The 27,920-nt window shown below is 40.7% G+C and overlaps 1 protein-coding gene across 1 annotated transcript; it reads left to right on the plus strand.

The window, feature by feature from the left end:
* The first annotated feature begins 882 nt into the window (after positions 1–882).
* cyp27a3 (cytochrome P450 family 27 subfamily A member 3) lies at positions 883–27,920 on the plus strand. The gene is made up of 9 exons (XM_083638515.1): positions 883–1,170; positions 5,493–5,683; positions 11,342–11,541; positions 15,485–15,682; positions 21,986–22,149; positions 22,553–22,719; positions 23,610–23,691; positions 25,235–25,441; positions 26,545–27,920. Exons 1-9 carry the CDS (start codon positions 916–918, stop codon positions 26,710–26,712), a joined length of 1,632 nt encoding a protein of 543 aa, XP_083494641.1. The 5' UTR covers positions 883–915; the 3' UTR covers positions 26,713–27,920.

Raw genomic sequence — 27,920 nt, forward strand, 5'->3', positions numbered from 1 at the left:
TTAATTGTAGTTTGGCATCACAAAATGAGACAGGCCGGGTGAACACAGAAAATCTGAAAATATAGCCTATAGGCTAATAGGAAAATGAAATTTGGGTAACTATATTAAGATACACATATTCACCATTAACTAGTTGCTTATTAGCATGCATATTAGTCGCATAATGGATGTTTATTAGTCATTATAAAGCACTTAAGATACTGAACCCCAAATTGCTCCCGATGGTGTGTCAGCACCCGGGGTGGTAGCCTGCCGCCATCGGTGTATGAATGGGTGAATGTACCTACTGATTGTAAAGCGCTTTGGATAAAAGCGCTATATAAATGCAGGCCATTTACCATTTACCATATTCTGCTACAGTCAACCACTCTGCCATTAACCTCCTAATTAGCCTATGCATATTGATAGTAAGTAGGCCTATAAGGAAGTGGGCATAACAATTGTGCATTTTGCAATAAAAGCATATAAACACTTAAAGCCAAAATAAAAAATGGGGGCACCATGAATTTAGAGAGAAAAAAATTGCCAATTTGTTCTGGCCACAGACTAGCAGACTGGAAATTTTTACTGCAATAAAGTTGTGTAGACTAATCTGATATGGATACCTTGGTGTCAAATCATAGATTTCTTATGGTGAGGAATTCAAAGTTGGAACTTTAGAATTTCTCAGAAGCTCCCTTCTATCTGACAATTCAAGATTCAATAATTCAATATAGCCTAAACCTAAATCATTGATTTGTGGGTGTATAGACCTAGCCTACTTTTGGAGGCAAGACTTGGCTACAATAATCGAATGTCAAAGTCCACTCCACAGAGCTGCGCCTGCACTGTCAGCGCCCAGAATGAGCAGAGCCAGAGGCAGTCACAGACCTCACCTCACTGGGCGGGTGGAGAGACGAGCAGCAGGCGCTAAACATGCTCCGCAGACCACTAACACACAGCGGAATACGCGCTTATCGTCAACAACACGTGAATGGCTTTCAACCAGCGACCACGGCGTTTAAGTGTGTACGGTTTAATGGGGGAATCCACCGCCACGCATCCACCACCACTGTTATGGGTGGCAGCAGTAAACAGAAAACTATGGACGACCTGGATGGACCTTCTTTCATGACGTCATTATACTGGCTTTTCGGTAAAGGCTATTTCCAATCAGGACATCAAATGCAAGTAAGTAAGCTTCACAGGCTAGGCTACATTAGGTAGGCCGGTAACACTTTACAATAACGTACACAAATCCTATAGTAGTTACTGATAAACGAACCATTAACTAATCGCCAGTTAATCATTCGCTAATGAAAAATTTGGCATTAGTTTATCACTAGTTAATCATAGTTAATGAGTAGGTAGTCATTAGTTAATGATTAGTATCTAATTTCCTGAGTAGAGTAGTTAATCAGTACCTAATGATTACTAAATTTCAGCTTGTGAATAGAGTAGTTAATCATTACTTAATGATTCCAAAATGTCAGTGCGTGAATGTATTAGTTAATCTTTTTGTGTACCCTATTGTAAAGTGGTGCATCATACTCAGTAGTTTATGAATACTGAATCATTACCTGTCCATTAGTTACTCTTTTCGCACCCTAATATAAAGTGAAAGATATCCTTATCAAATAAACACTCCCTCCAGGTGAGATTCGAACTCTGAACCCCAAGATTGTTAAATTGTAAGTCTGGTTCTCTACCATCTGAGCTAACCAGCCTGTTACTTGGTAGAGCCATACTATAGGTCTGTAGAGTCAGAGACTAAGTATTATGTCCTATCCACATACTACTTTCTGTTCAAGTACTTATAGTTTTTAAGATATATTCCACCCAAATACTACCTTCTCTCCAAATACTTATAGTTTTAAAGGTATATTCCATCCAAATACTACTTCATGTCCAAGTACTTAGGTATGTTTCAGCCAAATACTACTTATGTCTAAGTACTTGTAAGCAGTGTTGGGAAAGTTACTGAAAATTGGTAATTAGTTACAGTTACTAGTTACTTCTCTCAAAAGGTAATTTAATTACTTTAAAGTTACCAGTTACTTCAAAGTAATTAGTTACTAGGGAAAGTAACTTTTGCGTTACTTTTAAAAGTCCGCTTCGATTGTTATTAATGCACACATTATGTTAGTGTTGCTGTGCCACAGTGTGGCATTGAACATTCGCTTATTGGGGAGGCTTATAGCCTATCAAGGTCCTTAGCCTCTGGGGCTCTGGCTGCAGCTCTTTCCCCGGACTAGGTCTGAGGATCAGAAACTGGGTAATCCTCTGAAGTTGTCCGTTATTTTCATGTCCTAAAGTAACTAGTAACTAGTCCAGTTACTATTTTAGTAACTGTAACTGAGTTACTGAATTTGAAAAAGTAATTAGTTAGATTACTAGTTACTGAAAAAGGTAGTTAAGTTACAGTAACTAGTTACTTAGTAACTAGTTACTCCCAACACTGCTTGTAAGTACTTGGACAGAAAGTAGTATTTGGGTGGAATATACCTTTAAACTATAATACTTGGTCTCAGGCTCTACATTCAATAGTATGGCTCGAACAAGCAACAGGCTGGTTAGCTCAGATGGTAGAGAACCAGACTTACAATTTAACAATCTTGGGGTTCAGGGTTCGAATCTCACCTGGAGGGAGTGTTTATTTGATAAGGATATCTTTCACTTTATATTAGGGTGCGAAAAGAGTAACTAATGGACAGGTAATGATTCAGTATTCATAAACTACTGAGTATGATGCACCACTTTACAATAGGGTACACAAAAAGATTAACTAATGATTAACTAATGATTAACTAATACATTCACGCACTGACATTTTGGAATCATTAAGTAATGATTAACTACTCTATTCACGAGCTGAAATTTAGTAATCATTAGGTACTGATTAACTACTCTACTCAGGAAATTAGATACTAATCATTAACTAATGACTACCTACTCATTAACTATGATTAACTAGTGATAAACTAATGCCAAATTTTTCATTAGCGAATGATTAACTGGCGATTAGTTAATGGTTAGTTTATCAGTAACTACTATAGGATTTGTGTACGTTATTGTAAAGTGTTACCGGTAGGCCTACTACATTATCTACACAATGTGCATTCCTTTCTGCTGGCTACACGTTTTTTGTTTTGTTTTTCTTTTCTGTGCCAGTCACCCATCTGAGTCAGAAATCTCCACTTCAAGCACTAGCCATCCACCAAACTTTATTCTGAAGGTTTTTACAGAGGGGTTTGTTAGCCTATCATTCAGAGCCTGATTAGGCTATACCGTAGGCTATTTGTTTTAATACATGTTTTGATTAATAACATTTTTATTCATGAAAACATGTAGGCTATTTTAAAAACTTGTTATTGTAGGCTACTGTTGATGTAGCCTATTTTCTGATTTATGGAGTAGCTAATAAGATATATCCAAAATTCCCTCGGTAAAAACCTTTGGCTGTAATATGTCAACAAAAATAAACAAGAATTTTGAACCTGGCTTTATCCAATGTCAGATTTCTGTTCTGGAAATGTATGCAAATTATCACATATTTAATTAGATAATGCCTCCTTTGCATACAAAATTGCAGGAAATGTGTAAAAAAATTGTCTTAATATAAGTAATCAACTTGGGAATTTTTGTGGTGATATATTAGTTGTTGCTATTGGCCTATTATTATTATTATTATTATTATTATTATTATTATTATTATTATTATTATTATTATTATTATTATTATTATTATTAGCATTATTATTATTATTGACCCTATTCACCTGGGGTGTCTCACCTTAAAATCCTCAATATATTGACTATAAATCCTAGATCACAAATGAGGTTATTCTAGCCTGCATTTAATCCTATCTGTAGGCTGCAACGGTTTAGCTTTATAAATTATATTGTGATTTGGACTCAAGTAGCCTACTGGCCATTCTGTTTTTGGTTCTGTAAAATGTCCTTGTTTATCCCTTCTACAGCACATTCCTATAGCAACACTCAACCAATAACTAACCAATTACCAGAGGTGGAAAGTAACTAATGACATACGTAGCTCTAGTTACTGTAGGCTAATTGAGTCACTTTTTTGTGTATTTGTACTTTTTTGAGTAGTTTTGAAAATCAGTAATTTTACTTTTACTTAAAGCAGGACTAAACCCCAAAACACTTTTTTCAGCTTTTAACCAATATATATGACTTTGGGGGTGGTGTGTGAAGAATTCTGGTCAGTATTTCCACATTTGAGACCAGAATATTACCATTGTACCATTTGTATCATTTTCAGCCGCATAAGTGCCCTCTATGGGTTCAACCCTGCTTTTTTTTGCCCTCAAAACTGCACAAAATGTGGTACAACCTGACGTCACGATGAACCAAAGACTATGGGATTTCAAGATAGTAACTCCCCTACTCCCCCTGTACCCTTTCCCGGCTCCTCACGACTCCAAGCCTATTCCCATGATGTCACAAGCATTTTCCTACCAATATGGCGCTACAATACACACAGCTCATTGGCTGTTTGTGTCACCTGACCTGTTAATCACCTGTTAATTGATTACAATCGCCTGTTAGTAGCCCTAATTTAGTTCACATTGGGGCCATGGACCCCCAATATGATGAGATTTGGTTTCTCAGATGCAAATCAGATTTTATTTTTATTTTTATGTAGCCTAGATATATGATTTTGTCCAGAATTCCATATCTATTAGGTTGAGAGACAATACAACAGAAAATCTTGGAATCTTCTCAATGACCACTGGTGGTCCCCTGACCCCACATTGAGAACCACTCATGCACGTTGGCTGGCGTACATCGGCGATGTTTGGTTGTTGAATGAATTCGTTCATCATACAGTAGCCTAGGCTACACTAACCTATGAAAATATTAATTTGTCTTTTTTCAAATCAAGCAGTTCTGCCAGAAATCTGAGGGTCCTGCTTTAAGTAAATTTTGTTCGAAGTAACACACTTTGTTACATTTTAAATAGCTTCAGAGTACAGAGTAAAATACATCCAAAGTTTCCCCAAGTTTTCTAGAACTGTTGACCCTTGCTAACTGCCAGTGTTGCCAGAAGTCGCAATCATCACAATGCACGGAGGGGGGCTATGCTGTGTGTGGGAAGCACTGTGATCACCAGACCTCTCTGGAAGTACCATGCAACACTTCACCACAAGTTGAATGACTAATGAGAATGAGAATACATTGGCACTTAATCACAATTAAAGGAGATGAAAACGGATGAGTTAATTAGAAAACACCTCTGCAGATGTAAATCCAACTAAAACCCCATCGGATTTGACTGAAGTTGATGAACTTGAAGAAAATGAGGGGAAAAAACCTAGTTTGAGCTATATACAGTATGCAGTACACAGTATACAGTATATTTTGTACTTTCTATTGCATAGGAGAGATAATATGCCCCCCCCCCCCCAGTACAACAGTACTTCTACTTGAGTCGATTTTTTTGGTACTCTTTCCACCCCTGCCAATTACCCTGCACTGTCTGCTCCCAGATTGAACACAGCAAGATCTACGGTCCTCTGTGGAAGTCCTCGTATGGTCCTCTGGTGGTGGTGAATGTGGCCAGTGCTGAGCTAATAGAGCAGGTGCTGAGGCAGGAGGGGAGACACCCGGTCCGGACAGACATGCCACACTGGAGGGGCTACAGAGAGCTGAGGAACCAGGCGTACGGACCCCTGACAGAGTGAGTCAACCCCCATGCTCCTAACCTGGCTCTGCTTTCACCTCACAGGCCATATGATGAATCAGAGGACAGGTAAAAGTCCAATTCTAGATTTAGTGTACTTTAAAATATGGTAGCCTACAAAATTGTGGTAGTTACTAAGGAACGAGTGAGGAGTGAGTCAGGAGTGCCCCGGTAATTACCGTAATTAATCGTTCGAGTAGTTCCATAATAACTCTGAATCGAGGACTAGTAGATAGATGATGAGTCAACAGACTGGGAGATACTATATTAATGAATCATTAGGTAATGATTGGTTCATAAATATCTGTGATACTGACCACTTTCTTCATGAGAGTAGTTTTATGTTTATAGTTATATATAGTTAGTTGTTTTTCCCCCACACATAGCTGCATCTAGACTGTTTTTTGTAAAGCAGCTGGCACGCGCACATGAAAAGCCCCTAAATCGAACATAAGACTTGTGACATTCTCTCGGATCATTACCTCCGTACGCCGAGCGTCTGTTATTCGCCTGAGACCAGTCTGGTGCCGGGTTATATGAGCTGAGATGGTCCGTCGGCTGTGCGGTCTCTGGTTCTCCAAAATTATACTTCCAAATAGGCGTTATTTTGAAAAACCGATTGCATATTGGGGGTCTACTAGTTTCAGTACTAGTTACGTTTGACTACTGAAACTATTAAAAAGTCTTCATAAAATGCCATATTAACCATAGATAGAGAGCAGAAACTAAATAGTTGCCTTGGGGGGAAAATGGTGGAAATTCCGATTTTTCTCCTGCTAGCTGCAGTGCCGAAATGCATTCTGGGCAGTGTTATCATACCAGTAGACTCAGCCCTCAGTCTTAATCCGTTTCACTCCTGTAAGACTGAGAATATTACTATTTAAATCTTTGCATAACGTTAGGTGGCGCTGTTGGAAGCCTTGCATCGGAGAACCAATCATGAGTGTTGTGGGCGGGCCTGCTTTCTGGGGGCAGTTCTCATGCAGAACCGGTGTCTCGCACCACTTCCGGGTAGGAAAAATTATTGTAAAATAAACCACAGCTATAAATTTTGTTTGGAGCATATCAGCTTCATGCTCTGTGTTAGGACTATGATAAATGGCATTGCCGCTACCAAATAAAATTCTAATAATAAATGTAGGCGTGTCTGCTGCCGGCGGTTCTCGCCGGGCTCGGAGACACAGTTTCTGACAGTGAAATTCCCAGACGTTTGGTGGCGCAGCTCACCAAACGTCTGGGAGCCGAGACTATCATACCAGAGGGTCATTTTGGAGGTAAATTATCGTACAAATACGATAATTATCGTACGTCTGGCAACGCTGTTTCGGGGTGTTTTGGAAGGTTTTCTGCTGTACACATTGACTGTATATTATTATAATTACAGTAAGTACAGTAGCCCGCCCGAGTGACGTCACAGGTGTTATCTGCCCAGATGGCATTTTTTTTTCTTCACACATGCATTATTATAGGTTGAGGTGATGTCTCGTCATAGACGCTGGGATAGTTGGCTCAGCCTGGCTGGGGGCGTGGTCAGGGTGGGGTAAATCCCCCGTTCTATCCATTCAGCAAAGTTAGAATTTAGCTGCTAGCCCAGCCCAGGCAGACACGATCGGGGATTTGACCACCGCAGTAAACGCACATCTGAACAGACTTCTTGTGTTCTGCCCTAGAATCCCCAAACCTGTAGTGTAGAGCCGCAGCACCTTCCTTTGGTGAGTCAGCCCATTGAGATATATGGGCGGTTTTACCCCACTCGCGCGTAGAGCTGCCGAAAATAATCGATTCAGAGATGCATCGCGATGCTTAATAGGACGATTCTGAATCGATTAACAAATATCAAAAATATATATATATATTTTTTTTTTAAATAATCAAATAAAATAGAATGTAAGTACATGCAGTTGTTTATTTTAATTATGGATCATAATACAATGCAATTCCAAATGCACTTTTATTTTAAAAGTAGCCACACAGTGAGAAAAAAGAAAGTGAGAAAAAAAAAATCATGTATTGCGGAAAAAGTGATGCATCGATTTAAGATGCATCGCGATGCATCGAGATGCATCGTATAATCGGATCGAATCGAATCGTAGACTTGTATAATCGAATCGTATCGAATCGTGAGATCAGTGAAGATGCACAGCTCTACTCGCGCGCCAGCCGTATAAGATCTTCTGGGCGTTCCCACACATGCCAACTGTCTCTATGCCACCTTTCTATCCATATTTCTGGCCTGGGGGCATGTTTGTTAGGATGATGTCATCATTCCTACTATGATGTCATAGATCTCTGATGATGTCGCAGACGGTGATGATGTCATGATTCATAAGTGTCTTAAATCATGTCTCGGATGGTCTCACTGATGATGTCATAATAACACAAGGTGATGTCATATTCGGGACCTATAAAGGGTTGCTCTGCAAGTCCTCTGCAGTTGTTCATAGACTAAACTAATCTCGCGACAACACTCTGCAACCGTTCCCAACTTCGAACCTTGCAGACCCAGCTATCAAGTTCCACAGCGTTCCTACTTATCGAGACTTCAGTTACCAAGTTTGTCTTGGCCATCAACTATCCGTGACTAAATCCACATTTCTCACAGCATGCCTGACAGTATGAACAACTCAGAAATGGGTTTAGCGGATAAGGTTCCACCGATCAAGGAGGAGGACCATGAGGCGCCAGTTTCCCCGCCGGCCGCTTCAGCTGACCCACCAGGCGGTCAGCTGAAGTGGCCAACACAGAAGACCCTGAGGTGCCAGTTTCCCCGCCGGCCGCTGGTCAACACAGAAGACCCTGAGGTGCCAGTTTCCCCGCCGGCCGCTTCAGCTGACCCACCAGGCGGTCATTCTTATTTTCATAAGAATCTTGAGCACTAACTGTAAATTCAAAACAAAACAAAACCCTGTAGAAAATGCAATCAATTATCATTATCTACTAGTCCTGGATTCAGAGTTGTACGGGAACTACTTGTTAACGATTCATTAATTATCGGGTCACTCCTGATTCATTCCTCACTCATTCCTTAGTAACGACCACAGTTTTGTGTACCCGATTTAGTCCCTGATATTTCACAGGTTTTGAGTCACAACCTGCAGACTGTGCAGGATTCCATTGACTGACTCTTGGACCAGCTCTACCAATGTTTCTGAGGTTGTGCAATCGCAGCATCTTTCCCTTGCTGCTCACTCAGTCCTGTCAGACATGTTCTGGCAGCACTCATCCACATTTTTTCCCCACTGCCATCAGGTTTCTGAACTCCACTCACCTCTGAAATCTCACTGCATACCTCTCCAGCAATGTATATGTTGAATGTTCTGTATTTATGTTGCCATATGTCTGTCTATGTACTGTAATGTCTCATGCTGACACGATATTCATGTGCTTAACAATTGCTGTACCGAAAGCAAATTCTGCCGACTTGTTGTGCAGTCCTTAATAAATGAATCTGAATCTGAATCACAGCAGACAGAGTGGCAAGCCTGCAGCCTGACATCAAACACATTACAAACGCGGGAATCTGGTATATGCCTGTACAATGAAAAAAGGGGCTCGCAACACAAGTTTTAGATAGCTCCCGTGGCGGACATTTATTAAGACAAACAGTTTCGGCCCAATTCGGGCCTTCGTCAGTGTCAAGTGAAAAGTACATTTACAGAGGAAGTGCTTAAATAGCATTTTCATGGGTCTTTGTCTCCGCCTAGTGGTGTGGAGGCAGACCCAGGTACAATCTTCAAAACAGTTTCACAAAACATAAATCACATTCTAAGGGAAAGGAAAATGGTAGCAGAACCTATCTGAATGAATATACAATAGCTCTACACAGCAATCACTGCACACTAATATGCACAACATATTTTAGAATATATTTTTTGAACATATTCAACATATTTTTTAGACATATTTTTAGACATTTCTTATAGAAATGGATGCTGTCAATCAGCTCGGCCCTCTAAGTATCTCACAGAGAACATTCATCCATACAGTCTTGTATCAAAAGGAAATAAAAGGCAAAAAACAACTGGAAAATGAGTACAGCACAGAGGTCTCACAAGTAAGGTCTGACATCAAAGTCCTCATTGAGTCCAATAGGTGCCATGGTGCCCAAAAAGTCAATCCACCATAATTCTCTCTTTAGAAGGAGATTGTCCATGTTCCCCCCGCGCCTAGGGGCCGTAACATGTTCAATGCCCACGTATCTGAGTTGGGAGACATTGTGGTGTGCTTGCGTGAAATTAATGGCTACTGAACTTTTTACATCACAGTTTCTGATTGTACTGCGGTGCTCTGCTATCCGTGTCTTAAGTGCTCTTGACCCTTTTTATTTATCTCAATGCTCTGGACGTCTTGCCCACGTAGGATTTCCCACAGGGACAAGTGAGCATATAAATAACATTGGTAGTTGTGCAAGATATCTTTCCTCTGATTTTGATCTTTTTTCCTGTTGTTGGATGGTTAAAAATGTTGCATTTTGTTGTAAAGTGGCACTGTGTACAAGCTCCACAATGTCTGTTGCCATCAGGTAGATCATCTAAGAAGGTGTGGGGTTTCTTAGGGGTTAAGTCAGAATGCACAATTTGATCTCCAATGTTTGGTGGTCTCTTATATACCAAGTCTCTGGATGCTTATATGCCTGACCTGTACAACCACATTTCCCAAATTAGAGAATGAGTAGCAGGTATGGAATGTTCTAAACACTGCAGCATTGCTTCTTGTTAGAAAGTGACTGTTGGGACATGTCTTCTAAGAGAAACAGTGTTGTAGTCTTCCAGAAAACAACAGGGACTGGACTCGAGCACAGTGATAGATTGACAGCCTTGAATTATGCAAACAAACTAAGGTTTCAACACTCCTGTGTTTTCATCAGAGTCAAAGTGTACAAAGACATGAGGCAACAACAGTTGCAGTCTGTCTTTGGGAGTTGCTGTCTTCACTGAGAGAGAATTTTCTTCATATTATTGAGACTTTTTGACAAGCATCCCTATCATAAGAAAAACAGTTTTGGTACAGGATATTCTAGTTTTGAACTGTTTGAGGTGGAGATACATCAAACTCTTATTCTTTGCTATATTTTATGACCTTTATTTCAATATGCTGATGACACTGTACTAGGGATGTCACAATATATCGTGATATCAAAACGTGACAATATGTATCGATACATGACGTTAGACACAGAGGATGAAAATGGTGAAATTACTCAAATTAGCGTGGAGGATGCCCCCTCAACTTACAAATCGATCGCAAAAAAAATATCGTATCGTTATCGTGAACCCAATATCGTGTATCGTATCGTGAACTGAGTGTATCGTGACACCCCTACACTGTACTCATTACCCAAGCTTCAGTAAAAAATATGTATGGGGGAAAGAAAGTGCGCAGCAAAATGAGTATAGTAGTAGTAATACTTTTATAGTAAACTCCAAAAACAAAAGCAATGTTGACTGATAAATGCAACACAAACTGATTCCATTCAAATGTAATTTTGCAAGATTGTGTCATATATCTGAACACTTCCTTATTTAAAATCCTGTCCGCTGAACAAATTAAGTTGTGTATGAACCAGTATTTGGTGTTATGAGTTTGTCACTCATCTCACTCCGTCTATGTGGAAGTCTGTTTCCTAATGTTAAACCGGTTTGTATGTGTTGGCAGGATGGGAGTAAAGTGGCTGCGTATCCGTAGCATCCTGAACCCTCGGATGCTGAAGCCCAAGCATGTCTCCGCCTACAGCGACGCCATCAATGACGTGGTGACGGATTTCATCCATAAGGTGGCCTGGTTAAGGGACACCAAGGGCCAAGGAGTGATGGTCAATGACCTGGCCGGAGAACTCTACAAGTTCGCCTTTGAAGGTCAGCACAGCACATTTTCATTAGTTAGGATATGTACAGTATGTATGTATATATGTATGCATTTTATGATTGTGACATCATGGGAATACTATGAATAGACACTTTGTATAGAACCATGAAGGGAAATGGAATCAGCCTTGCTGCACTTGTGCTTGACTCTTTCACCTTCAAAAGCACATGCCCTTCCTTATCTACATCATTGCTCTACTCTCTATGCTGTGTAGAACTTGACATGGATATCTTACAGCTGTCCTTATTCTGTCACAGACACTGTTGAAACTGAAGATCACAATATGAATTCTTAGATTAGTATAATAACTTCAACAAAGAGATGATCTTTGGTATCATTTATTTCTGAGAATGGGGTGGAGTACTGTCACACCTATGAATAGGTGAGGGGAATGTGCCACCTCAGCACTGGACCAAAAACCCAGTAATGATGGCAGGCAGACACAGCTGGACAAGGTGCAGGGTGATTTTTATTATCCCAACATCAAAAGTGACAGTTCACAGACAGCATTTTGCCTGCGAACAAGACGACAAAACATAATTATTCACCCAAACAAACAATGAAAACAACCAATTCAAATGACAAGAAAGTGCAATTAAACCTAACAATATAACAATCAATTTTAACCATGGTTAGAAAAAACATTGTACGTCACCTTTAAAGGTCAGGATGATAGGTATGCCTCAGCACCTCAACAGCAGGTCAGCATGGACTGGGGGATTTTTAGTAAATCCCACATGGCTCCACCCATCACCCCTCCCACATTGCACAATCCAAAATTCACATATACAGTATATTTATCAATATTTAGCTGCATTTTCTCTCTTCTAGTTTTCACTTAATTTAACCCAGGCCCGCTGCACCCCATTACGCAGAGTACGCAGACTGCGTAGGGCATCATGTGACTGAGGGCACCAAATTTTTTTTTTTTTTTTTGGTGCCCTCAGTCAGGCCACTCACTGAACAGCAGGCCAGGCGCCGCCTACTGGTTTACTAGTGGTTTTATTACTTTATTCAGGGTTAAAGTGGGTGCATCTCATTGTAAAATTGGACTCGGCCCAAATTGGGCTTCAAACGGCCCAAATTGGGCTTCAACCGGCCCAAATCTGGCTTCAACTGGCCCAAATCTGGCTTCAAACGACCCAAATCGGGCTTCAGACGGTCCAAATCTGGCTTCAAACAGCCCAAATCTGGCTTCAAACGGCCCAAATTGGGCTTCAAACGGCCCAAATTGGGCTTCAAACAGCCCAAATTTTTCGCCGCCGCCCTTCGGACGCCGGCACGCACGTCGGCCTGTATCGGCCTGGCCTACTTGGTATCTAATGCCCGGCCTGAATTATGATCCCAGTCCGCCCCTGCTTGCATGTACAGTTTAACAATCACTTGTTTGCTGACATGTACAGTAATTCTAACAATTGTTTGTTTCCCACATGTAATGAAATGTGAGATACACTAGTATCGTTCATAATTAATGATTTTGCAGTCTTTCGTTTGACAGTTATTGAAAGTTTTACGGGGGGGGGGGGGGGGGGGCACCACAAAACAATTACGCTTAGGGCACCCAAATGGCCAGCAGCGGCCCTGATTTAACCTTATGTCCCAACAAATCTATACGATATAATTACAGTATGGAAAATGTCCTTCGTGACTTGATGGGCAGTTAACCAACTTCCCTGTTGGTATAGTCCTCTCTCACCTTCAGGTGGAGTCACTTGAATAATCAAGTCAATTAGGCCATGGAGCCTGATGAGCAGTGGAGGGAATTTCACTGGCTGGATCTGGTGGTAATGTAAACAAAGTTGATGGGGAAACTCAGCACTGGCATGGGTGTGCACCCCCAATGAAACAGCACCAAGTCACCTTTTATTCCTTTGGCTTACATCTTCTTGTTTTCAGGGACCATGTGTGTGCACATGGTCACAAGTACAGAATAGACTTGCCACATCACTCCCATATTAGCACACCTACATTGGCTTCCCATCAAATTTAGGATCCAATTTAAAGTTCTTGTTTTTACATAATGGAGCCCTGCATGGTCAGGCTCCTGCCTATCAGCAGTCTAATTCACCCTTACACCACCAGCAGGTCACTGAGGTCTTCGGACCAGGGCCTACTGGCCATTCCTCACTCTAGGCTTAAAACTAAAGCTGATGGATCATTTCAATGTGGAATGCCCTTCCTCTGGCCTTACTATCTGCTGCCTCTGTTGTCATTTTCAAAAAGCAGCTAAAGACTCATCTGTACAGTCTGGCCTTTGTTTAGTCTCTTGTGTATCTCTGTGTCTTGTTTGTGTTTTTTATTCTTCATTGTACTTGTTTTAACTGTCTTGTTTTAACTGTATTATGTTGACTATGTGAAGCACGTTGTGACTTTGCTCTGTGAAAGGTGCTATATAAATAAACTTACTTACTTACTACTTGGAGAGGGCGTAGAGCAACATATCAATGTCTAGTCTAGTGTCATTCAGACTGTTGACCTACATGTAAGCAACTGCTCAGGGAGCCATTGGCCTTGCCTGCTGATTAGATAATGTGAGGTGTTTTGTGGGTCTGATAGTTCCTCATGTGGTCTCACAGGTAGGTTCACACAGACTACACTTCAGGCATTGATCACAATCAGTTCCTAAACTGTTACCACATCTTTATGTATTTTTCTACATTTATGTGTGCAAAGCAAATATTTTTAGAGCAGTTTTTACCAACCAAGTGGGGTCGCCTGGAATTCAAATGGTGTCACCTGAAAATGTTTCATTTGTTTATTTATTTTACACTACACACAATTTAAAACTACCGAAGAGGATTAGGGCCACATGTGAAAAAAATATTTTAGTTCTGAGAATAAAGTCATAATTCTGAATTCTGAAAATGTCAATTTTTTTGTCAATGTCAGAATTCTGAGGGGGAAAATCAGCATACAACACATTTGACATCATTGATGATGTCACAGATGATGATATTAGTGACGTACCAAAATTTGAATATCTGGGGTCCCTAGATTTGTGTGATGTCACAAGCAAAAAAACTTTGGAAACCCCTGCTTTAGAGCTTAATTAAACTGTCGGTTCAATTCTAACTGATTCATAGGTCAAGGGACAGGGCCGGCGCCAGGATGAAATGACTGAGGGGGCTGTTATAACTGGCGAGGGGGCTGATTTTTTTTTTTTTTCGTTTTTTTTTTTTTCGTTTTTTTTTTTTTTTAATATGATATTTTTATATCGTAAAACATAGGTTATATACCCGCTATGCCTATTTCTGGACTTTTTAACCATAATAACCTCTGAAAAGTGCAATAACACAAGAAAGACTACTATTCAAAATCAAATAAAACATTTATTTCACAGCAGCAGATTAAGGCATTAATAGAGGTTCAAGGGTTCATAGGTTCAAATTTAATAAATAGCTACATCTCTGACACCTTGTGACAACCAAAGCACAGCAAATAGCGCTTCCCTGCCAATTCTGAAACAACAGAGCTATGTTTACAGGGGGTAGCCTACATCAACTTAAACTGATCAAATTTGATGAAGACTGCAGAAACAGCAGCCTAAACATGTCAGGTACAAACATTGCCTAACTGGCCTTTATAGATTAACTGTTCTTTAAAAAAAAAAAAAAAAAAAAAAAATGTTTTTTTTTTTTTTTTTTTTTTTTCAAGTGAGGGGGCCGAAAATTGAACTGAGGGGGCTAAGCCCCCTGAGGCCCCCTCGTGGCGCCGGGCCTGTCAAGGGAAGGTGTGAAGCGGCTGTATTCGCAAATGTCTCGATCAAGCTTGCAGATACATCGTATATGGTGACAGAGAATCTACTGAACATCACTATTCTCTCAATATCGTACAAGCCCAAGCTCAGCAATTCATGACTGATGACTCAAATGTTCCCCTCCGTATCCCTGAGTATATATTCTATTGTGTATTCTCTTGTGTTTGTGAGTGCAGGGATCTGCTCGGTGTTGTTTGAGACTCGTATGGGCTGTCTGAATGAGACGGTGCCCGAGGAAACCCAGAAGTTCATCGTCTCAGTGGGGGAAATGTTCCGCCTCTCCCAAGTCGTCATCATTTTCCCCAAGTCCACCTGGCCCTACCTGCCTTTCTGGAAGCACTTCGTAGCCACCTGGGACCACCTCTTTAAAGTTGGTGAGCCAGATTTATTTCAACAGTGGATCTAAACGAAGTGTATCTTTAAGCTGTATCTTGGTGTGTTGATTGAAAGGACACTCTAATTCAGGGGTGTCAAACATACGGCCCGGGGCCAGAACCAGCCCCCAGAAGGGTTCAATCCGGCCCACAGGATGACTTTGCAAAGTGTGAAAATTGCACTCAATCAATCCAATGTAATGCACTTGTGAAAGCTAAGAGGTATCAGGTTTCAGGAGCAAGTTAAAGGGGGACTAACCCCCCAGATATGTAACAAAACGGTGGTTTGAAAAAACATATGGGAAAAACCAAGAAATGACGTATCCTCTTGTCTATACTATACTCGAGTCTTTGGCTGTGCTCAGCTCAGGAATTTTTTCCGGAAATCGACGCCATTACAGTTTGCCCACCGCCTCGAAAATAATTTATATGAGAGCTGCAATATCTTTATAAATATCAACAACTAGCCAACGCTGGTGGCCTGTATGGAAACAGCGTTGCTCAAAATGGTTGAAAGTTATATCAATTTGGCCATTCAGTGGCGAACTAGAAATTTTATTATTTTTCTCCCATATATGTGTGTGGCGGCTTGTGTAACTTACGTTCAAGTCAAGTCAAGTCAAGTCAAATTTTATTTATATAGCACCTTTCATACACAAAGGCAATTCAAGGTGCTTTACAAAAAAATAATCGAAAAAACAAGCAGCAAAGCAATGCACATATAAAAAACACATAAAAAACACAGCCGACAGTTTTAGTTAAAATATATACTCAAATTAACAAACATGAAACATTATTTCTGTTTTAAATAAGTTACAAGGCACTCTTCAGTATTATTATTACATGTACAGTCCATTTGTTGGAAATGTACAGGAAAAATCTTTTTAAAATTACAGGCCGAGAGAGGCAGTAGTTTAGTAGCAGTTAAAAGCAAGAGTAAACATAAAGGTCTTTAGCTTGGATTTAAAAATAGGCAGAGTAGGGGCAGATCTAATGTGTTCAGGGAGTTTGTTCCAGTTATGAGAGGCATAGTGGGAGAACGCGGCTTCACCATGTTTAGATTTGGTCCTTGGGACAATTAGTAGACCAGTGCCTGAAGATCTCAGGGATCTGGATGGTTCATAGTGTAGAAGCATTTCAGAGATGTAGTGTGGGCCTGACCCGTTGAGAGATTTGTAAACTATTAGCAGAATTTTAAAGTCTATTCTAAGATTTACTGGCAGCCAATGCAGGGATTTGAGAACTGGTGTAATGTGTTCAGCTTTCTTGGTTCTTGTTAGAACTCTAGCAGCCGCATTCTGAATGAGCTGAAGTTGTTTAACAGCTTTTTTGGGAAGACCATTGAAAAGACTGTTGCAGTAGTCTAGCCTGCTAGAAATGAAAGCATGAATTAGTTTTTCAAGATCTTGTTTGGACATATAGCCTCTAATCCTTGCTATATTTTTTAGATGATAGAAGGCAGATTTTCTTATAAGCTTGATGTGGGAGTTGAAATTTAGATCAGAGTCAATAATAATGCCAAGATTTTTTACCTGGTCCTTTGGCTTCAGAGATAGGGATTCGAGGTGAGCAGTAACTTTGAGCCTATCTTCTTTTTTGCCGAAGACAATTATCTCTGTTTTGTCTTTATTAAGTTGGAGAAAATTCTGGCACATCCAATCATTAATTTGCGCAAGGCACTGACACAGTGACTCTATGGGGGCATAGTCATCCGATGAGAGGGCTATGTAGAGTTGGGTGTCATCTGCATAGCTATGATAAGCTATTTTGTTTTTTTGCATAATTAGGCCCAGAGAGAGCATATAAAGGTTAAACAGGACAGGACCTAAAATTGATCCTTGGGGTACCCCACATGTCATTTTGGTTTGGTCAGATGTGTAGTTGCCAATGGAGACAAAGTAGTTCCTGTCTTGCAGATAAGATCTGAACCACTCTAGGACCGTGCCGGAAAGCCCGACCCAGTTTTCCAGTCTGTCCAATAGAATTTCGTGGTCAACCGTATCAAAGGCAGCGCTGAGGTCTAGTAACACTAAGATTGAGATTTTACCTGAATCAGTGTTCATTCGGATGTCATTTATAACTCTGATAAGCGCAGTTTCGGTGCTATGATGGGGTCGGAAGCCTGATTGGAAAGGATCTAGGAGGTCATTGGAGGATAGAAAGGTATTGAGTTGTTGGTAGACAGTTTTTTCGAGTATTTTGCTAATAAAGGGAAGATTTGATATTGGTCTGTAATTGCTGATTATAGAGGGGTCGAGGCTACGCTTCTTTAGCAAGGGCTTAACAACTGCAGTTTTTAGAGATTTTGGGAAAATGCCTGTAAGAAGAGAGGTATTAATTATCTTCAGTATGTCGGTCGCCAGGCAACTGTAGACATTTTTTAGAAAGCTTGTTGGCAGGGTGTCTAGGCAACACGATGAGGATTTAAGGCCTCGTATCGTTTCTTCTAGTTTCTTGTGGTCAATGACATTGAACTGAGTCATGTTAATTAACGTTAAAAGAGACTAGTGACGCGAGAGCACAGCACAATAATGAGGACAAACGCCCCGCTCTCACGCTCATGTAATCACAATGCGAGATTTGTCCACGTCATTCCCTCGTCCAACTTGCCATATACCGCGCCATGAAATCCGTTTTTAATTTTCTTTTGGGGGCTTTTCGTGATTCTTGTTCAAAATTACTGCACCTCTGATTTTTCCTCTCAGGGCGCAGCGCAGGGCAGAGCTGCAGAGCTCTCTCCCCAGCTGCTGCGCGTGCTCCTGCAGCCTCTCTCTCTCTCTCTCTCTCGCTCTCTCTCTGTCTGCTGCTGTAGCCTACACACACGGACGCACACACGGCTTGTTTCTCTCTCTCTCTCTCTCTCTCTCTGTTCGGGAGCTGTCTGCGCTGTACACCGACGGACACGCGGCACACACAGCTTGTTTCTCTCTCTCTCTCTCTCTCTCTGTTCGGGAGCTGTCTGCGCTGTACACCGACGGACACGCGGCACACACGGCTTGTTTTGTTGTTTTTTACATACTGACAGCACGCTGTCTGTCGCTGACTGAGCAGAAAGCTACATGTCATGACATGAGTCCTGGCAGACTAACGTCAGGTGAGGGTCTGTGTGTGACTGTGTGGCTGGGGAGCCTCAGAGCTGCAGCTGCAAACACACAATAACCCCTCCCTCCCTCCAATAGGCTTGAGTTGTGAGGAGCCGGGAAAGGGTACAGGGGGAGTAGGGGAGTAACTATCTTGAAATCCCATAGTCTTTGGGGACAACGTGACGTCAGGTTGTACCAAATCTCCCATTCATTTGAGGGCAAAAAAAAGCAGTGTTCCACACATAGAGGGCACTTATGCTGCTGAAAAATGATACAACCCACATGGAAAGAATCTATATGAACATATATGCAACTATATGCAACCTATATGCAGCATATATGAGCATATAGGCCATATATATGCCGCATATAGGTTGCATATAGGCCAGATTTAGGTGCATATATGCGCATATAGGAGCATATAGGCCATATATATGCCGCATATATGTTGCATATAGGCCAGATTTAGGTGCATATATGCGCATATAGGAGCATATAGGCCATATATATGCCGCATATAGGTTGCATATAGGCCAGATTTAGGTGCATATATGCGCATATAGGAGCATATAGGCCATATATATGCCGCATATAGGTTGCATATAGGCCAGATTTAGGTGCATATATGCGCATATAGGCCACATTTATGCCGCATATAGGTTGCATATAGGCCAGATTCAGGTGCATATAAGTGCATATACCGGGCATATAGGTCTCCTATAGCTTCTTTATATCCACATATAGGTACTATATGTGCACATACAGGGCATATATGTCTCCTATATAGCTTCTTTATATACACATAAAGGCCCTATATGTTCATAATACAGGTCATATAGGTCTCACTTCTTTATATCCACATATAGGCCATATATGTACACAATACAAGGTATATGCCTCCTATATAGGTCATTTACAAATCTGTTTGTATACACTGTGTCATGATCCATATATACCCAGCGAGCACAAAACGTTTTTTCAACGTTGATTTTTAGTTTAAATCTGGGTGATATTGGGTTTGAACGTCTAAGACCTAATTTCACCCTCTTTTCAACCGGCTAAAATGCGGTTACAACGTAAACGTGTAAAAAAACACAATTTGGTTCATCATATTGTTAAAACATTTGTTGTAGTTTGGAATAGAGACAATATTGATAGTGTGTGAATTGGCATTTTATTGTCTTTTATTGTGTAACTGAGAGTTGAAATCTGATCTACACGAAAACTACATTTCAACGCATTTTATGTCACATGAAATATCATAAATATGGGACTATAGGCTATGTGGTGCCAGCAAAAAGCTTCCAGGACACAACTATGGTTAATAGTTTAGCGCAATACTATAAAATAATGAATTCAATTCCTGCAGCAACGAGCATGCGCAAGTACTTACTAGCTGTGACTGACTAGACCAAGTCTGCACCGGTCTGCACCAAGTGCGGAACGAGGTGCTCTGGGCACACTATGTTATTGTAACAGACTATACGAGGCTCTGTGTAGGCCTACCTCCTGAGTCTCTGGTGTTAAATGAAGTTAACCTCTGAAGCCGTACAGCCTACAGACTATAGATGCACACACACACACAACATCATTTTAGTCTGTTACGATCGTACGCATCACATAAAATAACTTCCCGATCGCTGACAATTGTGGTCTACGTTGTGTGCGAGAGAGTATATAATGTGCCCGGCTCTCTGGTTAGTATAAGAAAATGTATAGCTCAGCACGGCTTGAACCTTGGAGAACGGGGTTCGAATCCCGTGTGCGCTGCTATTTTTTTTTTTTTTAAATCCTACATATAGGTACATATATGTACATATAGGTTTCCCATATATGGTGCATACATAAAATTGGCCGATTTCCTATATTATATGTACATATAGGTACATATATGTACCTATATACATTTACCAAACTTTACACAGGGAGGATACATTTACAAAACTTTACACAGGGAGGATACATTTACCAAACTTTACACAGGGAGGATACATTTACCAAACTTTACACAGGGAGGATACATTTACAAAACTTTACACAGGGAGGATACATTTACCAAACTTTACACAGGGAGGATACATTTACAAAAAAGGTGTAAGGTCAAAGTCCTCATTGATTCCTGGAGGTACAATAGCCTTTAATTTGAAAATCCATTCCGCCTCTTTTTGATTGAGGCGTTTCTGTCTATCCCCTCTTCCATCCGACTCAGGGATATGGTCAATACCCATAGCCAACAAAGAGGAGGGGTCATTGCCATGATGTTCATTAAAATGTTTAGCCATAGGATAGTCCTTGTTACCTATCCTGATAGCATACTTATGTTCTGCAAGTCTATCTTGTATTACACCTGCTAATTACTTGAAATGACACTCCACCCACTGCCCCGCCCCTCCACGCACACACATACAACGTGCTTTTAGATTTTAATTCAAACCGCCAAAGACTTCCATAAGTGCTATAGGTGTGGCTGTCCTCAATGGAGATCAGACCAATACCCCTGGGAGTGTTAGTGCCATGCTCCACCCACTGAGCTACACAGGATCACAAGCCAAAACAGGTTACTAGAGTCCATATCTATTTTCAGTTTGTGTTATCAAATCAGTTTCAAGGCCTCTACCTGAACACAAAGTCCACACAAAAACAGGTCTTTGTGCTGTCTGTAACAATTTGCCAGTTTTTTGTACCTCTTGCACCATCTACTGGCCATTATGTATTGAGGTCAAATTTAAAGGAGAACTTCACCGAAAAACAATGTTGATTTATTTTGCACATGATCTCACACATATCATTCATTTGGTTTGACAGTTATTGAGAGTTGATTTGTGATCAGTTGTGGAGCAGTGATGTCATTCATGCACAAAATGACATCACTGCTCCACAACTTAACACAAATCAACTTTCAATAACTGTCAAACTAAATGAATACCATACCTGCAAAACTGTTTTTCGATGTGTGAGATCATGTGCAAAATAAATCAGCATTGTTTTCCGGTGAAGTTCTCCCTTAAGTTTGTTTCCTCCTGACATGAGAAAAGCTTGTGAATTACCATGCAGAACGTGTGGGTTGTTTGGCAGCTTATTGATTGATTGATTGATTGATTGATTGATTGATTGATTGATTGACTGACTGATTGGTTGATTTCTTTCTTTCTTTCTTTTTTGCAAGGCAATATTTATCAATGTCAGTCTTCATGTGATTGTCACCTCTTGCCTCCTCTAGCTGAGGTGTTAGTGAAGCAGAAAATGGAGGAGCTGCAGCAGCAGGTGCGCCTGGGGGAGCCTGTGGAGGGAGCCTACCTCACACACCTGCTGCTCAGCGAGCAGATGACCGTCTCTGAGATCCTGGGCAGCATCACTGAACTGCTGCTGGCCGGAGTTGACACGGTGAGGGGGGCTTCCCACGACCAATCATCTAGCAATGTGCACACTCTGTGGAAGGGATGTGTATATTTATTAGTGTATATACGTTATGTGGGAACATGCTAAATATGTACAGTTACTGACATTCAAGGACTGTTAAACGTGTGCCACTGTGACTCATGTTTTCCATCCATGTACAGTACCTGTACTAGGATTTGACCTCATCATAGAGCTGACACGTGTCTACATTAAATGCATATTGTATGAGTATTTCCCATATTTAGCATAGTATACACATGATTGAGAAAAAGGCCACAACCAGATTCCAGTGAAAGGACTGTTGGACTTAATGCCTCGCTTCCTGAGAGCACATGAGGTCTTTGATCAAACATGATCATATAACAATCTGTGGGCGGCTCTGTTGCAGACGTCCAACACCATCTCATGGTCTTTGTACCACATGGCGAGGGAGCCAGAGATCCAGGAGAAGTTATACCAGGAGGTGATAAGCATCTGCCCTGGAGACAAGGTGCCAAACAGCGATGACATTGCAAAGATGCCATATCTGAAGGCCGTCGTCAGGGAGACGCTACGGTTAGATTATTTCACTGGACCTTTATCAGGGTATCTCAGGATAAGACATGCAGACATGGCTTCTAGATGTAAAACCCTTAATGACAAAACACTATTTCAGGCAGAAGGTTGAATTTACTGCTGCCGTGTTTCGCGCTATTCACCTGAACAAATTAACAGTCAGTCGGCAAATTAATCTGAGCTGTTTTAGTGTTGAAGTGCAAGATGGGTGAGGGTTGGCCCTGCTTTTGCATTAAATGGGTGGTCAGGTTGGCAGGGGGAAATGGTTAAAGGGATAACAGTGAGCTTAGAGGAGTCAGCCTACCTTCCCAGCAGTGCACAGCAGTCTCAAGTTCTTTCTGTTCATTTGAAGGCATGCTGTAGTCCAGTGCTTCTCAAAGTGGGGTCCTTGATGGGGTCCAGGAGGTCCCCAGCAAAAAGGGGAGGAATGTATTGTCACTATATTCCATCCATAAATAACACAATGACAGAATGTATGACTGTTTTGGTCATGGGTTTCATACACCTTTTGTAATACAACATCTAAGGGAGACCCTGGGACAAAATCTTATCAAATGGTGGTCCGTGGTCTAATTTGTGATAGTTTAGGGGTCCTTGATGTGAGAAGGTTTGAGAACCACTGCACTCTTATCTGTGGATTGCATAGGCACATTGGTGATGAAATTATGAAGGTAGTGACCACATTCTGTGTGCTGCTTTGCGACCAGGTAAACCACACAGTCAACCAGGAAACATCACTCAATTTGCTCGCTGAACTATGCTCAATGTCACAAAGAGTCACAGCGGCTATAGCTGCAATTGTCAAATAATCACATGAAACAAAGCTATTATTTTTGCTTAATAATAATGAATTGCCTTTTGACTGACTGCTTGTGCTCTATGGCCACCAGGATGTGTCCAGTGGTACCAGGGAATGCCCGTACCACTGTGGAAAAGGAGATTGTAGTGGGAGAGCATCTCTTCCCCAAAAAGGTGAGACTACATGTCACGTATACAGTTTGAAAATGATCCATTTGTTTATGTGAAATTTGGGCATCCAGCCTTTGAGTTACACGCAGATTTATTTTCAACAGGGACTTGACCTTTGACTTTGGAGGCTCATTTCATTTCAGCAACTTGTTAATCTAATAGTCAGGACTCACTGTTTAACTCCGACAAGTTGTTAATCACAAGGACTTCTAACCCAGACACCGAAATCTGTACCTCACACATGAATCCTGTGTAGTAAGAAAGAGGCCATTTACACCTGGCACTAACATGCGTTTGCTGTGATCAGATTGCAATCGGATAGTGCTTGACCACTTGAAGTACAGGTGTAAACGCCCCCAAGACACATTGAGGATGGATTGCGATCTGATCGGCCAAACCACCTCCAGAGGTCACATTGTGTTCAATGTGACCACATTGAACACAAGTGTAAATGCAATGCGTCCTCTTAATCCACATACAACAGTCACCTCTGTTTTTCTCCTGCTCTACGCTATGGAGCTTGCCTGATCCAATCGCAACAGATCTCAATGTGGACACTGGAGACACATATTAATACCAGGTGTGTAATGACGCATTACGTAATAACTGTACATTATGTAATAAAATCGCAAAATGTAATAAAACCTCACTTTCAATATGTAATAACGACGCATTGTGTAATAATATGCGCAATATGTAATACATCGCCTGAAATCAGGTTAATGTGGTCAAGCACTATCCGATTGCAATCTGATCACAGAACACGCATGTTAGTGCCAGGTGTAAATGGCCTCAAAGTCTTTTCACATGAATGAATGAATTAATGAAAGCTTTATTTCGGACTTTAAAAAAAAGAAACTGTAATATATATATACACAAGTAGTATCAATGTTACAAAATATATATATAAGTGAAAAAAAGAAGAAAAGAAAACGAAATAGATAAATAAATAAACAATAATAATCAGAATACGTGACAGCAACGAGGTCCGAAAAGGAGTAGGATGAAGTACACTGTACTTATTTAGTCCTACCCCCAGTCCACAGTTCACATTCTTAATCAATTGACTTCCACTTTTATACTATTTACATTCTCAATAAACCATATATATTCATACACACATATATACAAATATATATATATATACAAATACATTCATACCTTGCATAATAAATATAATTTATAGTTCGAGTGAATAAATTATTAATTATTAATAATATGTTAAATATAATATACCATTAATAATATGTATATCAATTTGCGTATTTACAGAGTAATATTATGTACAATACAATGAACTAATAGTGCATATTATAATATATATACAATATAAATAATCATACCATGCTATTAATCGCTTCATATACACAACTTGTACCTTTTAAATAAATGTTCCTTATTTATTTTTTTGAAATGGTTCACGCTTAAACATTGTTTGAGCTCAGCATCCATACTGTTCCAGAGCTTCACCCCACAGATTGAAAAACAAAAGGAAATGCAACTCACTGAATGAAAAGCACATTGCTTGGGAATCTTCCACCCACAGACCCTGTTCCATCTGTGCCACTATGCCGTGTCCTACGATGAGCGGATCTTCCCCGAGCCCCATGCCTTTCTGCCGCAGCGCTGGCTGCGAGGAGGGGACGACCGCTACAAGCAGCACCCGTTCGGCTCAGTGCCCTTCGGCTTTGGGATCCGGGCCTGTCTGGGCCGCAGGGTGGCTGAGCTGGAGATGTATCTCATCCTGTCCCGGGTAAAGCTCTTCTGAATATCATGAACCAAACGGCTGTTGCACTAGTCAATCATAGATTAGCATTCTCAATAGTAACACTGTATGCCTTTTATTAGTTATTATTACCATAGACTGTATAAAAATATGTACGTAGCCACCGTGACGTCTCCCATTGGTTTCTGGAGTCTGGATTTGAAGCCTCGAGTTTCACATTGTGACCGTCGCCATCTTGGTTTTCTTAGAGCCATAAGTGACCATATTTGAATGAGAAGAGCTGCAGCGCCACCTGATATTGTTCCGTGATCAGCGATAGTGTACTTGATCACCTATTTCCCTCTAAATGGGACCATAATTCACTAAATGAACACCACACTGTATTGAAGAAGACTTGAAACTAGCGATTGAGACCATAAACTCACTAGGAAAGTGTTTACTGAGGTCATAAATCAAGTGAGAAGTAGGGTCATCTTCCCATTGACTTCTATACAAGCAGACTTCTTTTCCAGCGATAGACTGTATAAATGGGCATTAAAAATTACCCCCGTACATTTGTTATGATTATGAATGGTGAAATTAGCTAGAGAGACCAAAACTGTTTTTTGAACCAAAAGTAACCAAATGCTGTAAAGTCAGACATTTTACAATGATGCTCTATGGGGAATGACTCCCTTTTGCAGCCAGCCTCAAGTGGCCATTCAACGAACTGCAGTTTCTTTGCAATGCAGTTCCTTCTTTCTTTCTTTTTTTTTTACCAAAGGTTGGGACTTGGTTATTACACTGCACTCAGAAAGCATTAATCTAATATTGATCTATAATAGCTATTTGAACTAGGCGCTGCCTGTCTCGCAGTGTTAGTTTTGGCTTCAGTAAGAATAACACCACAAGTCAGACTTTGAACTGATTCAACACGAAGCAAAACCATGGTAACAATTCAGGTGAGGAATTGGTAATGATTAAACTGGAATGTGGACTAGCTGCACTCTCAGATCTCAATTTAAGTTCCTACTGGAAAATTACCATTTCATCTATCATATTGTTTTGTTGTGAAACATTGACTACAGTCAGGACTTTTCAACTACTGATGTGGAATCTATCTGTCTCTCTTTCTCCCTCTCTTTCAAAAGTTGATCAAACATTACGAGGTGAGGCAGGATCCTGTGGGGACCACAGTCAAGCCAATCACCAGAACCCTTCTGGCTCCGGCGACGCCAATCAACCTGCAGTTTGTGGACAGGCCCGTGCAGCAGGAGTCTGCAGTTTGTGGACAGGCCCGTGCAGCAGGAGTCAGCTAAAACAACAGGCCCGTGCAGCAGGAGTCAGCTAAAACAACGGCAGGAGGTTTCTCTATGAACTCTTTTAGTATTCGCACCATGTTGCCTTTTCCTGTCACGTGTTGTGGATCGCCTCAAATGCACCCATCCCATGACATAAAACACCAGCTGGTTGAAGATGTATGTTGGAAGTTTATGTAAATAGAAATACTTCATCATGCAAAAGCAGTATTTTGCTCTGGGGTGCTATTGGTTGTCAGACAAATGTCTACAAATCCCATGTAATTTTTACATTTCGCTACTGTCATGTGAAAACTATGTATCTCCAATTTATATGCATCCCGCCCCCCTCTCCGTTTGAAATTAACATTTTACTGGTTAACTGAATGCCACTATGAAACTGAAAAGAGCAGGATTTCAATTGGAGTTGCTATTTGGGGATGCAAGGTTTCTATCCTACAGCAGTTATCCATATTTTAGAACGTTTTATTGTACATACAAGATGAGATGTATTTTTAGATTTTTGTAGTGATCGTTTGCAATCAAGAGTTTTGATGATTTTAACATTCATTCAGAAATTCATTGTAGTGTGGACTTGTCTAAATTGTGTTAGGCATATTTACTGTTAAAATGCACTTTTACACATTTACACATTTACATTTTTTTAACTCCAGTGTTGTGTTGTGCCTGTACAGTAGTAGAACAATATTGACCTCTTGTGGACACATGATGGTACTACACCAATTTTCAACTTCCAATTTAGCTGATGCTGTTTAGATTAGAAAGACCAACTGGGGGTTCAGTGTCTTGCTCAATGACACTCAGGCAGGACAGCAGTTGATGTGAAATATTTAACCGTCAGACCCTTAATCATTCACTTAAATACATACAGATATATACTTTCATATTATGCACATCTCTCAACATTCACAGACTTTTCAACTCTACACCATTTGATCTCACATCTCCAGCCACAGGGATCCTAATCTATCACGGACTGTCCTGATGTCCTGATGTCCTGCCATGTCAGCAATTAAACTATCTCATCACATGTAATATCTGTACCACAGCTTACTGTACTGTACAATGCCTCTGTATCAGCGCAAACATATCTATTAATGATGTCAGCTCACTGTGCGTCATTGCACCAGATAAAAGACAATCTCTTCTTCTTTGAAGAATTGTATCCATGCACCATTTATGCTTGTTACAACTCTTCCTCTCATGAG

The sequence above is a fragment of the Poromitra crassiceps genome (genome assembly GCF_964638095.1).
Source record: "Poromitra crassiceps genome assembly, chromosome: 6".
Taxonomy (NCBI): domain Eukaryota; kingdom Metazoa; phylum Chordata; class Actinopteri; order Beryciformes; family Melamphaidae; genus Poromitra; species Poromitra crassiceps.

Coding starts and splice junctions, on each gene's coding strand:
- cyp27a3 (XM_083638515.1), top strand. CDS start 916: ATGCTCCGCAGACCACTAACACACAGCGGAATACGCGCTTATCGTCAA. Junction 15,683..21,985: donor GGACCACCTCTTTAAAGTTG/GTGAGCCAGATT, acceptor TGCCTCCTCTAG/CTGAGGTGTTAGTGAAGCAG. Junction 22,720..23,609: donor GTCGTCAGGGAGACGCTACG/GTTAGATTATTT, acceptor TATGGCCACCAG/GATGTGTCCAGTGGTACCAG.